Source organism: Peromyscus maniculatus, chromosome 9 (assembly GCF_049852395.1).
Source record: "Peromyscus maniculatus bairdii isolate BWxNUB_F1_BW_parent chromosome 9, HU_Pman_BW_mat_3.1, whole genome shotgun sequence".
Taxonomy (NCBI): Eukaryota; Metazoa; Chordata; class Mammalia; order Rodentia; family Cricetidae; genus Peromyscus; species Peromyscus maniculatus.
Genome location: NC_134860.1, coordinates 57063808 through 57077623, shown reverse-complemented (window position 1 = coordinate 57077623; position 13816 = coordinate 57063808). Strand labels below are relative to the sequence as shown.

At 44.2% G+C, this 13816-nt stretch overlaps 1 protein-coding gene and 1 long non-coding RNA gene across 3 annotated transcripts; one reads left to right on the top strand and one right to left on the bottom strand.

Annotated features, from left to right (window-relative positions):
- Nucleotides 1-298: 298 nt before the first annotated feature.
- On the bottom strand, nt 299-3379 carry LOC121832306 (uncharacterized). The gene is made up of 2 exons (XR_006075927.2): nt 2018-3379; nt 299-869 (listed from the first exon to the last, which is right to left on the bottom strand). It is a non-coding gene; the product is annotated as an uncharacterized LOC121832306 (long non-coding RNA).
- Nucleotides 3380-6672: 3293 nt separating this feature from the next.
- Nucleotides 6673-13611, top strand: LOC102905619 (uncharacterized). Of its 2 annotated transcripts, XM_042284944.2 has the most exons (4): nt 6691-7148; nt 7451-7516; nt 9480-9568; nt 12024-13611. In XM_042284944.2, exons 1-4 carry the CDS (start codon nt 6762-6764, stop codon nt 12061-12063), a joined length of 582 nt encoding a protein of 193 aa, XP_042140878.1. In that variant the 5' UTR covers nt 6691-6761; the 3' UTR covers nt 12064-13611. The 2 variants fall into 2 exon arrangements, with proteins under 2 accessions (XP_042140879.1, XP_042140878.1); XM_042284945.2 differs by lacking the exon at nt 7451-7516 and having other exon boundaries at nt 6673-7148.
- The last annotated feature ends 205 nt before the right edge of the window (nt 13612-13816 follow it).

Below are 13816 nucleotides of genomic sequence, written 5' to 3'. Positions count from 1 at the left end.
AAACTAATGCATTATTTAATTATTCTTTATCAATATAAAATCTGTAATCAGGTATCAGGGAATGATCAGAGAAGCTGTGGAAAAGTGACCATGACCTCCTATCTCCTCCATCCCTCCAACCAAAAAGCTGATCCTCTCTGAGATTGTTACTGCTTCTGTCTCTCTATCTGTCCTCAGTTCTCCAAAACCTCTATGGTATTTTGGTCAGCTAGTGGCTAGCTCCACCCTCTGATTCAAATCAAACTTTATTGTCAGAATGCAATCAAAATATCACACAACAGGAAACTCTGGTCAGATGTAAAATAAATGAATAAATTTAATTAATAAAAAATGTAGCCATCCAAACTATAAACTTCCTCTTTACCATAGTAACGTTGCATCTGATACTTTTAGGGATGTCTTGTCTTCATTCTACATGTTTTCCAAGTGTTTTCTTGTTTCTCCTGTGATTTTCCTTCCGTTCATCTGATACCTGGCAGTGTACTGTTTCCTTCTGTTTCCAAGCCCATGAATATTAATAGATGTGGTGGTTGAAAGAGAATGGCCTCCAGTAGGATCAAATATTTGAAAGCTTGGTCTTTAGGTGGTAGGACTGTTTGGGAAGGATTTGCGGTCTGACCTGTTGGAGGTGTGTCACCGGTGTGGGGGTGGACTTTGAGGTGTCAAAAGCCAACACCATTCCAGTTGACTCGCTCTGCCCCATGGATGTTGCCCCAGGATGTGACCTCTCAGCTAGTGCCTCAGCATTATGTCTATCTAGCTGCTGCCATGTTTCTGGCCATGATAGTCAGGGGCTAACAACCCTCTGAAACGTCAGCAGGTCCCCAGTTAAATGCTTTCCTTTGTCCCTTGGTCACGATGTTTTGTAACTGCAATAGAAAAATATCCAAGACAATGAATTTCTCAGTTCATTTTGTCAAATACATTGAACTATCACATGCTCATTGCAATCACTACAGAGCTGCAGTTTGTTACAATTTGTCGAAATATCACACTATGAACTGACTGATGGATTTGAACACAATTTGCTTACCTTTAGTGCTTTTGTAGAGAAACTAGTGACTTATATGGGATGTACAAACACAACTCAACCTCTGAAGCCATCTTAGGTGATGATCACAGGTCCATCCCAAAACTATCACAAAAATCTAAAGCTTTCTATCATGCCACACCTCACTAGGTAAGTTTTGTCTTCATGGAAATAAGTTCTAGGTACTTTCTGTCACAGCTAGCATCAACTACATTTTCCCAGAAAGTATTGGAAATGGACATAAAAAACGAGACTATATGTGTTCAAGGCTTTCACATAATGGATTGCTCACCTCAGCAAAAGTCACAGAATAGTTACCTGGCCAGACATGTTTAACCACCTGCTTCTCTCTGCTCAACTCCTACCAACACCACAAGTCTACTGACTATAAACTAGAGGGTTTTAAAATCAGTTCAGCCACTGTGCCCCTGGACTTGTTGAAAATACCTCCCCCAACTTTTCTCTTCTGAGACATTATCAATTGTTTCCTATTGAGATAATTTTTTTTTTAAATTGAAGTAGGTTCAATAGATTTGGAAGTACTTAGTTGAAAAGTATATTACTTACTTTTCTCCTTGCTGTGATAAAATACCTGACCTAGAGAAAATAGCATTTATTCTGGCTTATCTTTCTGGAGGATCATTCCATTGTGGCTGGGACACATGGCAGCTGGCAGAGAAGGCTAGTAGCTAGTGACAAGACAGAGTAGTGGCATGGGAAGGGGTGGGTATGGGTGGGTGGGGTAGTCTGTGTACAGGCATGCTCACTGGTGGGAGGTGGGAGTCTGTGTACAGGTGTGCTCAGGGGTGAGAGGTGGAGTATGTATCCAGGCATGCTCAGGGATGGGAGGTGAAGTCTTTGCATACAGGCGTGCTCAGGGGTGGGAGGTGGAGTCTTTGCATACAGGCATGCTCAGGGGTGGGAGGTGGAGTCTTTGCATACAGGCATGCTCAGGATAATGCCCACAGGCCAGCTCCAGTGACTCACTTCCTCCAGAAAGCTCCACTACCTCAAAGTTCCACAACCTTCCCAAACAGCACCACAAGCTGGGAAACAAGTGTTCAACAGGTAAGCCTGTGGGGAACCATTTCACATTAAACCACAAGCAATTATACTGGCCAACTTCTTCAGACTCAGTAGTCAAAAATCTGAAAAGGGACAGAAAAGGCAACTCAGATTCATGTAACCTTACACTCTCTGTGAATATTATCTTACAATCAAACAGAAAGGTAAGATCATTTCCCTTAAAAATTAAATCCCAGTTTTATGTGAAATCTCATGTAAAATAATCTCCAATTCACACATTTCTCATTATCTGTATTACCTATAATTAAAAAAAATCATCTCAAATCCAGTTTTTCTTCGTAAGTAGTTTAGGGAATGGAGAGATGGTTCACAGTTGGTTAAGAACAGTTGCTATACTTGAAGGGGTCCAGCTCCCAGCACCCACACACATTAGGGAACTTACAACCACCTGTAACTTCATCTCCAGGGAATCCTATACCCTCTCCTGACCTCCACAGGCACCCAAATGCATAAGTACATGCATACATATATGCACACCCAAAGATGAATACATTAAAAAATAAATCTTTAAAAATAAAATGTGTTTGCTTAAATGGATGTTGTCAATAAATATGCTCCCATTATTGTTTGCTTTTGTTACATAATAAGAAGCTCAGAAATACCTTACGTTTCTACAGTTACAGCCAGTAGGGTTAAAAATCTGTTACCTGTTAATATCATAAAGTTCACTCTTAGTATTTGAAGATTTGTTTATGTTTAGTTTATCTGTATGCCTGAGTGTCTGCATATATGTATGTGTACCATGTGCATGCCTAGTGCCTGCAGACACTAAAAGAGGAAGTCAGATCCCCTGGAACTGGAATTACAGGTGGTTGTGAGCCACTTGATATAGGTGCTGGGAACTGAACTCAGGTCCTATGCAAGCGCAGTCAGCCAGCGTTCTTAACCACTGAGCCATTATCTCAACTCTACCTTTCCTCCATTTATATTTTATTTATACCTGTGGTCTCTGTGTCGCTTATATTTTTCTAGAAATTTTTTTATTTTGAGACAGGATTTCTCACTATGTAGACCAGACTGGCCTGGGACACACAGAACTCCACCATCCTCTGCCTCCTGAGTGCTGGAATTAAAGGCATGAGCCAACATGCCTGACTCCTCAGGAATTTTTAATCATAAAAGATACACATTGAAAATAATCACTGTAAGATACTATGGAACAGTAAAGAGTTTTAAATCATAAATTTATGTTGCTTCTTGTGGAATTACAGTTTTCATTCTGCATGGCTACTGAGTTGTATAGTCTTTGAGTATAGTTAATTTAGGTATTTATGTGATTTGTATGTGTATAATTTTTATAATAAAGTTCAAATTTTTAATTAAAAAGTCATAGATGGGAAATTATTTTTGAAATAAATACATTTTTTGTTTGTTGTTTTTTGAGATAGAGTTTCTCTGTGTAACAACCCAGGCTGTCTTGGAACTCATAGAAATAGGCCTGCCTCTGCCTCTGAGTGCTGGGATTAAAGGCTTGTGCCACCACACCTGACATAAATACCTTTCTTATTGTAATTACACAAGGGAGTAGCAATATAGTCATAAATTTTGAACCTCTCCTATAGCAATCTCATCAGAAACTTCTACTTTGCCGTAATGTATTTATTTATTGAAAGGTTAGTGAAGAATAAAATAATCAAAATTCATGAATACATATGACTTCCTTAAGATACTACTGCTAATGTATCACCTGGGATTGTGTTTAATATATTCCTTATCAAATATTTGGCTTAGGGAAACTAACATGCTCTTAATTCCTTTCCTCCAGCCAATAAGGAAAGCATCATCCCAGTGCTGGGAGGACATCCGAGAGAATTCTGAAATAGTACCTGAGATACATATAATATAATAAATATAGCACACAGTCATTGTCATTGTCAGCAAACAGAAGTATAATAAAGTTAGTTTTAAGCCCAATTGAATTTTATTCATGGCTCATAACTCTGGGCAGCTTCCAGTCTACCTAAAATAAAGTTTTATTCATTTTTTAAATTTTCTAGAAAAAGTGTTTAATGGGATTACAGTTCCAGAGGGTTAGAATCCATGAGCATCATGGCAGGGAGCATGGTACTGGAACAGTAGCTGAAAGCTTACATCTGGTCCATAAGCACTAAGGGGGAGGGGAGAGAGAGAGAGAGAGAGAGAGAGAGAGAGAGAGAGAGAGAGAGAGCGAGAGAGAGCGCTTATATGGCATAGGCCTTTTGAAACGTCAAAACCTGCCACCCACCAACACACATCCTCCAACAAGGACACACCTTTTATCCTTCCCAAGTAGTTCCACCAACTGAAAACTAAGTGTTCAAATATAGGAGCCTACCTTAAGAACCACATTCCATTCCCTGGCCTCTATAAGCATGTAACTCTAATGCAAAATGAATTTTGCCCAACTTTAAAAGTCCCCATATTCTTTCAGTCTCAGCAGTTTAAAAGTGCAAAGTTTGTTCAGGGACCCAAAGTCTGTTCAGGGACCCAGTCTCTTAACTGTAACCCCATATAAAACCAAAGACCAATTACATACTTCCAACACACTGTGGCACAGAATACACATTACCATATAAAAGGGAGGAAAAGGAGCACAGTGAGGAGACACTGGGCCAAAGCAAGGCTGAAACAAAGCAGGAAAACCTCTCAACCTTAACTTCCATGCCTGCTGTGAAAGGGCTTAGATAGCTCTGCACTCCCAGAGTTAATGGCTGAAACACAAACTCCCCTGTGCAGGTTCCACCCCCTGTGTGCAACACTCCTGGGCAGCTATCCCTCAGCTCTGGCATGCCTAACATCTTAGAGTCTCCAGCACACATCCAAGCTCCACTTTCATGGCCGCAGGAAATGGCTTCTCAGGGCCTTCAATGCAGGGCCTCCTCATCCACACACCAGGGCTCAGCAGCTACCTTTAAGCCTGGATGAATGTTTCCGAAGCCCGTTGTTTGTTTGTGTGCCCTTCCTGACGCTAAAGCCAGAACCAGGCTGCCAGCGCTGTCAAGTTCTGCTGTGCCCCTGGGACGGAACCCGACCCCTTCCTTCAATTACTTTGTAGAAGCTTTGATTTGTTGTTGCTTTCTGGGGACAGATAATTCCTTAGGCCTTTTCATTTTACAAGTTGCAGAATTAACTGGATGGGGACCGAGCCTGAGGGCAACACTCTCTTTATTCCATTTCTGCTCATCTCTTTCAGCACAAGCCTTAGTTCTAACGTTAAATGTCCCGGTTCTCTTTCTCTCCTCAAAGTATACATTTTGTATCTCTCTGCCCCACTTGTTCTTTTTTCCTGTAGACCATCATAAGAGTGATCACTAATAACCACATGCCACCGTCAATACTAGGATATCTTGGAATCTCCTCTACCAAAGAAATGAGTCCAAAGCTCTTCAGTTTAGCCTCAGGCAGATTCTTGGGACAAAGGCAGATAGCTGCCACATTCCTTGCCAAACTATCACAAGAAAGGTCTTTAGCCCAGTTTGCAAATATTGTTTCCCTCTGAAACCCCTTGAGCTGGGGCTCCATGGTCCACATTGTTCTTGGCAATATTGTCTTCCGAGATCCTACTAGATGTTCCATTAAGCCCTAATTACCAAAGTCTTCTCCTTGCTCTGAAACCTATTGGACCCACTGAGGTTTCCTAGTGGCTTTATGCAACAAGATTGCATAAGAGAATATTGGACCACTGGCCTGAGTATCAGGTGCTTGGAAGGGTCTACACTTGGCTGTATCTAGCAAAGGGGAGGTCTTTTGTCCCTCCCCTAGGCATTGTTATAAAAAGCCCTTTTGAATAAAGTTCTAGGCTGGTGGGTTTTGACCCAGGCCCTCACGAGTCTATCCTGTGTTTTCTGTCTTTCCTTCCGTCGTCTAGGTTATCTTTTTCATCTAATATTTCTCACTTCTCCCTACTCAAGAGTACCTGGGTCGTAAAAGTGGGGCTGGTCCGTCACAGAAACCAAGCATGATCAGGCCTGTCACAGCAAGACCAGCACTCTGATACTACATCTGCTTTAGTTACTGGGAAGAGACACCATGGCAAAGGCAACTTACAGAAGAAAGAGTTTAATGGGCTTACAGTCCCAGAGGATGAGTCCATGACCATCATGGTGGGTAGCATAGCAACAGGTAGGTGGTCATGATGCTGGAGCAGTAGCTAAGAGCTGACATCTGATCCATTGACAGGAGGCATGAGGCAGAGAGAGAAGTATGGTTTAAAAAGGGACACACCCACAAAAAGATCTCTAATGCTATTTGTTCTATTCTGTAACATGAAAACCCTTTAAAATGGCACTTCAACTGATGTTCGCACATTTTCCTAGTTCCTGTTTTAGGACTGCTACCCCAGGACCCAGGCACATGGACCCAGCCCACTCGTCTGACTGGTCTACACCAGTGAAAGGAAAACATGATCCAATGGTAAAGACTAAAGTTACAGCCACGCCGCTCAGTGCTATTTGCCATGGTTGCTCTTACAGGTCGAGCCTGAGCCCATTTCTCTGGGAGGTGGGGCTGATGTACTGGGGGACCAGAGGGGGGCGGTGTGCACTTCACAATGGACATTCTGTCATGGAATGAGGCTGGCCTGTGACATAACTGCCACAGCAGACCTAGCCAAGCTCAGTCACTAAGTGCCAATAGTAAAGGAAGGGCTTTGCAGAGTTCTGGGAAGATGAGAAGGAAGCACCCGAGAATTTTGGGAAGTCTACGCAATCCTCTCCCCCATGAGGCTTACCACCAGCCCTCTAGTTATCCAACCAGCATTCACCTCATCCCTTCCCAGCCACCCACTCCTCGGCCTGTTTTTCAGTCCAATCCTCTGTCTGTTTTCTACCCTACCTCTTTCCCTGCCCTGAAGAACACTTCCTACTTCCCCACCTTAATCATGGCTATGCCCAGCTCCTCCTGTGTAGACAAACTTTTCTCTAAGCGCTCTGCTCTCTTTGAACCCTCTTCCTGTTTGTCTACCCTCATGACCACCTCTCCAAAAAGAACATCACCGGATAGTTGCCTAGTCTCTCTTTCCTATCAAGAAGCTGGCTCCCCACAGCCAGACTGGGTAAGTCTACAACCTCAGACAAGGAATCCTTGCAGATGGTTCACTTCAGAGATGCCAAGATTGTTTTCTTAGCAGCCCATCGTGTGAGCACAGGGAAAGCAATGTAGTCAGCTGATGGTCTGGATCTCATCTCCTGATTTTTGTATTGGCCTCTCCTCACACTGAATCCGGTCGTAACTGAGAAACGGCCCAGAGGGTTTAGAGAAATCAGAATCCCAAGGAAGGCTTTCCATAGTCATCAGAAAGCCTTCTTTGGAGAGATCCACACATGGTTTCTGAATGTCTTTCCGCAAATCCTTCAGGAATTGAAGAATTCTTCAGCTACAGAGCCTGGAATGGGAGGAAACAGATGGGACCCCGCAGCCTTGGTGAGCATGGCTTAGTGAGCACGAGGAAGCCCAGCAGAGTTGCAGGTGACAGCCAAGAGGAGCAGGAGCCAGCCTGGCCTGAGCCTGACTGAGTTCTGGGTTCAGCTGAGGATTAGGCTCCATTGGGAGGATAATCTTCAGCCATTTCATGACTCAGGTTCCTTGCCATGAAGTGGAAATGCTGTGGAGCAAGTTCTTTTCCCAGTGGTTAATGATGTAGTGACAAATGCTATCAATTGTGTGAGGACACCAGTAAAAGCTTAAAATACTTCCCAAGAGAGAAAAGGAAAAGCCAGGCAACGAAGGAGCAAGGTATTCAATTAGAGCACTTCAAACACACACAGGCACACATGTTGCAGAGAAAAGCGTTACTGTCCAATGAGTTAATTATGCAACTCTCCAGTCGAATGAACATATTGTAGTGGTAAAGTATTGTGTTGTCTCAAGAGGAGGATTGTGCTCCGAGAGTATGAATATCTGGATGGTAAATCCAGGGCAGTCAGCAAGAAGTTTACAAAGGAGGTATAACGGACAGGGGAGAAGAAAATGCTCCCCATAAAACACTCGTGCAAATCTGGGGAACAGCCTGTGCTGAGAGAAGAGCAACACAGTACAGGGACGACAGACAGCAGACAGTTCCAGATGCAGCAGATAACGATGCAAAAACTATATGGCATATTACGTCCACAGTTAAATGACTGAAATGGTATCCCTGAACAAGACAAGACCCACCAACTTGTTGTCTATGAGAAAACTGGTTTGAATAAGGACACATTTGTGTTAAAAATCAAAGGCTGGTGTGGCTTCTGAGCAGACCCCCCTCCTGTCATGGTCTGCAGATTCCTCCTGCTTGATAAACCGGAAGAATCATCTCTTCTCCAATTGCCCGAGTCTCCCCAGTGCTGTAAATGATATGTGAGGCCTCTGGAAGATGCGCTCATGCGGCACTGACACTTTTCCTAGTTCCTGATTCAGGGATGCTCCCCTAGGTCCCAACAAGTTTCCTCTGTCCCCTGCTTTACCATCTGAAGGGAGCTGCCCCTGTTATCCCAAGCACACACGAAAGTTACTAAAGCTCCGTTTCTTTTATTTGCCACTTGCCCTGATCACTCTTAGACTAGACAGGGGAGCCTCTTGCCTGGTTGGTCAGGTGGATGCACAGGACGAAGAGGGAGGCAATGGTGGTGCTTCACAGTGTCTGTCAGGCACCACGGGACATGAGGTGACCTGGAAGGTGACTGCCACAGCAGGTCTGGCCCAGGCAAGGTCCCTCTCTGCTTTTACTGGAGAGGTTTGGAGAGTCTTCCGGAAAGATGACAAAGTGACTTCCTGGCATTTTATATATTAAAGCTCATTTCCCACTCCTTTCTCCCTGTTCTTGTCCCCTGTCCTGTCCTGCCGGCTCTGTAGCCTTCAGCCTGTCCCCAGCCAACCCATCCTTTCTGTTCTCTGTGCCACCCTCCCACTCTGATACACTTATCTTATCTCTACGCCTGGCTCTTCCTCTTTCCAGTCTTTTCTCTGAGAACCCTGTTCACCTTTGTTTCCTTCACCAGTGGACCCAACATTTCCTAACATTTCAGTCCAGTAGTTTCTTTTTCTCTTATCCCCAGCACAAAGCCAGCCACCCTCCACCAGACTGGATGAGTCCGTCTTCCTCCATGGGAGGGGTTACCCGCCATACCTGAGGTTCAGCAGTGTCAAGGCTGTGGCTTCCGAACAGACTGGGTGGCGGGAGGTGGGGAGGCTGACATAGCCAGCATGCCTTTCAGAGCATCACTGTATCCATTTCCTCACTGGCTCCCCACCCCCATCTGACCATACCTGAAATGTATCTCAGAGATATGAGTGAAACCAGTGCCCTGAAGATTTTACTGCCAACTGTCACGCTAAGGGTCTAGCTTTTACCTGATACCCTGAGGGACCTACAAGTGGCCATGGATCCCGTTCACTGTTTCCTCAGGTACCAGGGGAGCAGCACCCAGAAACACAGACTGGAGGCCATGAAGTGGAAGAGACTCAAGCCCTGGCTAAGCCTGACGCCTTCACTCCGTACGTACAGCAGTGGGAGATGCCGTCTGAAAAGACAGGGCGGAGGTCCAGGCCTGCTGGGGTTTCAATCTGGACTCAGTTTACCACTTGGTTTGGCTGGGAACCACTGTGATGACACAGTAATCTTGTTATAACTGGAGACTTGACTGTGGTCTGGGGCTGGTTAGGAGGGGCAAATAAGTAGCCGTGATTTCTCTGTGGTGCCTGTCACACTGAAAGGTCTCAAGAAATGGAGGCGTCAACTTGTGGATTTGGGTTTGCATGACTAACATTGGCTTATAGAGAGTTGGAAATCTAAAAAAAGTCAGGTCTATCGGAAAAATACCTCAGGATAGCCTAAGTTCTCGTTGGTCAAGAACACAATTTCTATCAAATAACAGTTTTGGCATGGAGAAAGGAGAGGGTAAGATAAAAGCTTACCTCCATTGGCAAGTCAGGAAACTCAGACCCTCACACTACTTCCGCCTTCATAGATTATAACCTGGTGTGCATGGGCAGACACTAGTGTGTGGAAGGGATGCAACTTGAATCTGCCAGGCCATTTCATAACAACTTCATCAAGATAAGAAGCACAGGTGTGAGCTGGGGGTGGTGGTGCATGCCTTTAATCCCAGCACTTGGGAGGCAGAGGCAGGTGGATCTTTGTGAGTTCCAGCCCAGCCTGGTCTCTAAAGCAAGTTCCAGGACAGACAGAGCTACACAGAGAAACCCTGACACTTCTGCACATTTCAGATCAGAGGCTGCACTTGTCCAAGCTACAGATGCTCAACAAGTTCCACATGCTTGTTTTTTTCATTATAAAACTGGGGACAATGCTCCTCTATTGGCACTATTGGCAAACACAATACCCCAACGAATATTAGATCCAGGGGTTCCAGATCTTTAAGAAGTAATTAATCTGGAGTTCCAGAACAATGCAGCTGTGGCTGGAAGAGACTGCCCCCCATGTAGGGTTCTTTGCCCTGGAGGGTCTTATATTCTTTAATATAGGGGAAGGGAAAGTCATACCCAATGGGAAAGTTTGCCCCATGTCAACTCGTAACATTTGTTGAATTTTTGTCTTTTACATTAATCGCATAGTATAGATTCTCTAAAATTCATTGAGGTTTTCTTCTTTTATTCATTTCTTGGTGAGACTTCAACAGACTCATTCTTTCATTAAATATGCATTAAGATTGCATCCTTCCTGTAAGCGGCGTACATCCCCAGGATCTAGTAAGGCAAGCAAGCAGAAGGAACAGTTAGTTCCAGTCTCTTCCACGATACTAGGGAAAACCAATGTGATCAGGTTTGTCACGGCACTGGCCCTTCACATCAGTCCCTGCCCTAGGTTCATTCTGTCACTGGATAAAATGACCTGAGGAAAAGCAGCTGAGCGAGAAGGGTTTTACTCGGCTTTTCAAGTCCGTTACAGTCCATCATTGTGGGGAAGTCAAGATGGGAATCTGAAGCAAGCTAGTCAGTCATATCCATAGTCAGGAGCAGAGAGACCATTCACTGTGGCATGGGACTCTAATAACAGTCATGTCCCCAAAGGAGAATTCTCCCTCCCTCCTCCAGCAGCCATCAACAGCAGCTCTTCCACTGACGGTGGGGCAAAGGGGCCCTCCACACACCCAGGCTGAATTTTGACTGCCTTGATCTTGTAAGGCTGTGTGTAGGAACCATAACAGCTATGAGTTAATGTGTGCCGTAACCAAGTCATGCTCAGAAGCTGGCACTTCACAGCTCTCCTCCCCATCCAATGGCTCTCACGTTCTTTCTGTACTCTCTTTCATGATGCTCCTTGTTCCCTGGAGATAGGGAAATCTATTATAGAGGACCCCAGATGAGCGCTGAGTTACTCATACGTGGCACTTTGACCAGTTATGAGTGTGTCTGCATTAACCATTACCAATTTATTGCAAAGGGAAGTAACCACATACCACCTTTCCTCAAATCTCATTAAGAGCAAGGGCCAAGCAATAGTTCCTGCCCCCAGGTCACTTTACTCGGTGGCCATTGCCTCATTTGCAGTGTTTTCTGGCATGTTCCATGGTTTTGCTTTCAATGTCTCCCTGCTGCTTTTGCAATCTATAATGTACATTCATTCAACTCCTTGGCTGAGAACATGGAAACATCCCACCCTGGACACTGATCACCAGTAATACCAGAATCCTAACAAGACTGATGCACCAGTCACCTCTTCAAACCACTTCTCCCTGAGAGTTTCTAACTATGCTCTCTTTTGAAGCTGGCTAGCTGTCTATGTGGAAGGTAGAGATACTCGACTATACACAGCACATTCTCTTTGAACTTCATTACACGTCTGATGTCATGTGATAGCTCCACTGTGGAAACATTCAGTACGCAAAGGAAATTCAGAGGCACAGTTTAAACCAGGTCCAAATCATTGCCATCCCGACTGTCCCGGATCCCTATGAGCTCCTGTCTGACCCTGTTTCCTTCTCTCCAGGGAACCCTGCAGTGAGGGGAACCCGGAAGTTCCCAAGTAACTCCAGGACCCCAACATGATGTTACTGTCTACAAAGCTAAAGTCTAACACCCGGGACAAGATGATCATCAGAAGCCGCATGCTTCCGTGTGGCCATCCATGTATAAAATAAAATAAACGTTTCACTTGCAAATAAATTATTAGTAACCGAATCAATTTTAGACTACAGATTTCTAAACAAGTTAAGAGGGAGTGTTATTTATTTATTTTTTTTACTGATAATGGGTCAGTACTGAAGGAAGAAAACATAACCTTTTATTTGTATTGAAAGAATATAGTGTGTCAAATTTTTTGAGGAAAAAACTATGAAAAAAAATAAAAGTAGAAATAAGAAGAAACTGCTATTTTCACTGGACATTTCAACTTCCCTTCAGAAGTGGAATGAAGGAGAGGATGAAAACCAGCAAGGACAGAGCTCCACCTGATCGTTGACTTCCTGTGTCAGCAGCAGGTCATACATTTTTCTCCAGGTCATGATAGACCACAGTCAAGGTCAAAGCACATCTTATAAACTGAGAAAATCATGGTCTCAATATCCCTTGCTCATATAATCCCTCCTCTCTCTTGCCGATTGGATTCCTGGAGCTCCACCTGGGGTTTGGCTGTGGATCTCTGCATCTGCTTCCATCAGTCCATGAGAGTTCTATCATAACAGTTAGGGTATTCGGCCATCCGTTCACCAGAGTAGGTCAGCTCAGGCACTCTCTTGACCATTGCCAGTAGCCTATAGTGGAGGTATCTTTGTGGATTTCTGGGGACCTCTCTAGCACTCTGCTTCTTCCTATTCCCATGGGGTCTTCATTTATCATGGTATCTCTTTCCTTGTTCTCCCACTCTGTTCCTGATCCAGCTGGGACCTCCCACTCCCCTAAGCTCGTTCCTCCCCCACTTCAACCCTTGCCCTCCATTACCCCCTCTCATGTCCTCTTTGCTGATGTAGATCTCATTCATTTCTCTGTTGCTGGGTGATCCCTGTCTTTCTTAGGGTCCTCTAATAGATGGGATGACAAACTAGAAGTGTGGGAATCTAGAATAGGAGGAAAGTAGTGGCCTCCACCAAGAAAGGGAGTTGGCAACTTTAATCCAGATATTTTAATTCCTCCTGAAGGAGTCCACGTGGAGACAATGTGGCAATGGTTGGAGTGATTGCTGCAAGTTTTATTGGGTTCCTAGATTAAAAGGAGCTGCCAGAAAAGGTGAGCTTCCTTTCATAGAAGCTCGAAAATTGGATCAGGTCTTCCTTGGAATTGTTGGGATAAGAAGGACAAAAGTTGCTGACTTGCAGGGACAGATTTCTTGTCTGAGGTCATTGTGGCCCACCAGTCATGGGCGTGGTGTTTGCAGAGGGCTGAAGAGGAGCTTAGGCAGCTGCAGGGGTCTTGAGGTCAGAGCAGACTGTGTGAGAAGGAAATGACTATCTGGTACATTAACCATTGTTCTTATTTTCACCCTTTTTGTGAAACTGCATGTTGCTAGCCTCTGGGTCAAGTGCTCAGAAGATTGTATAATCATTAATAATAAAAATAGATTATGCTTGCTTTGGTGTTAAGTCTGGGATAGTTCCTGTGTTTAGTTAAAGATGTTGAAGAATATATTGGTGATTTTCTAAGAATAACCTTTGGAATCATGAGAATATTTCATATTGGGTGATTTCCCCTTTTCTTTTGTTTCCCCTTTACTTATGATAATAAAAGACTGAGGTCACCAGGGCAAAAGCGGAAGCTAAAGAAGCTGTAGGGAAAAAGCTACTTAGC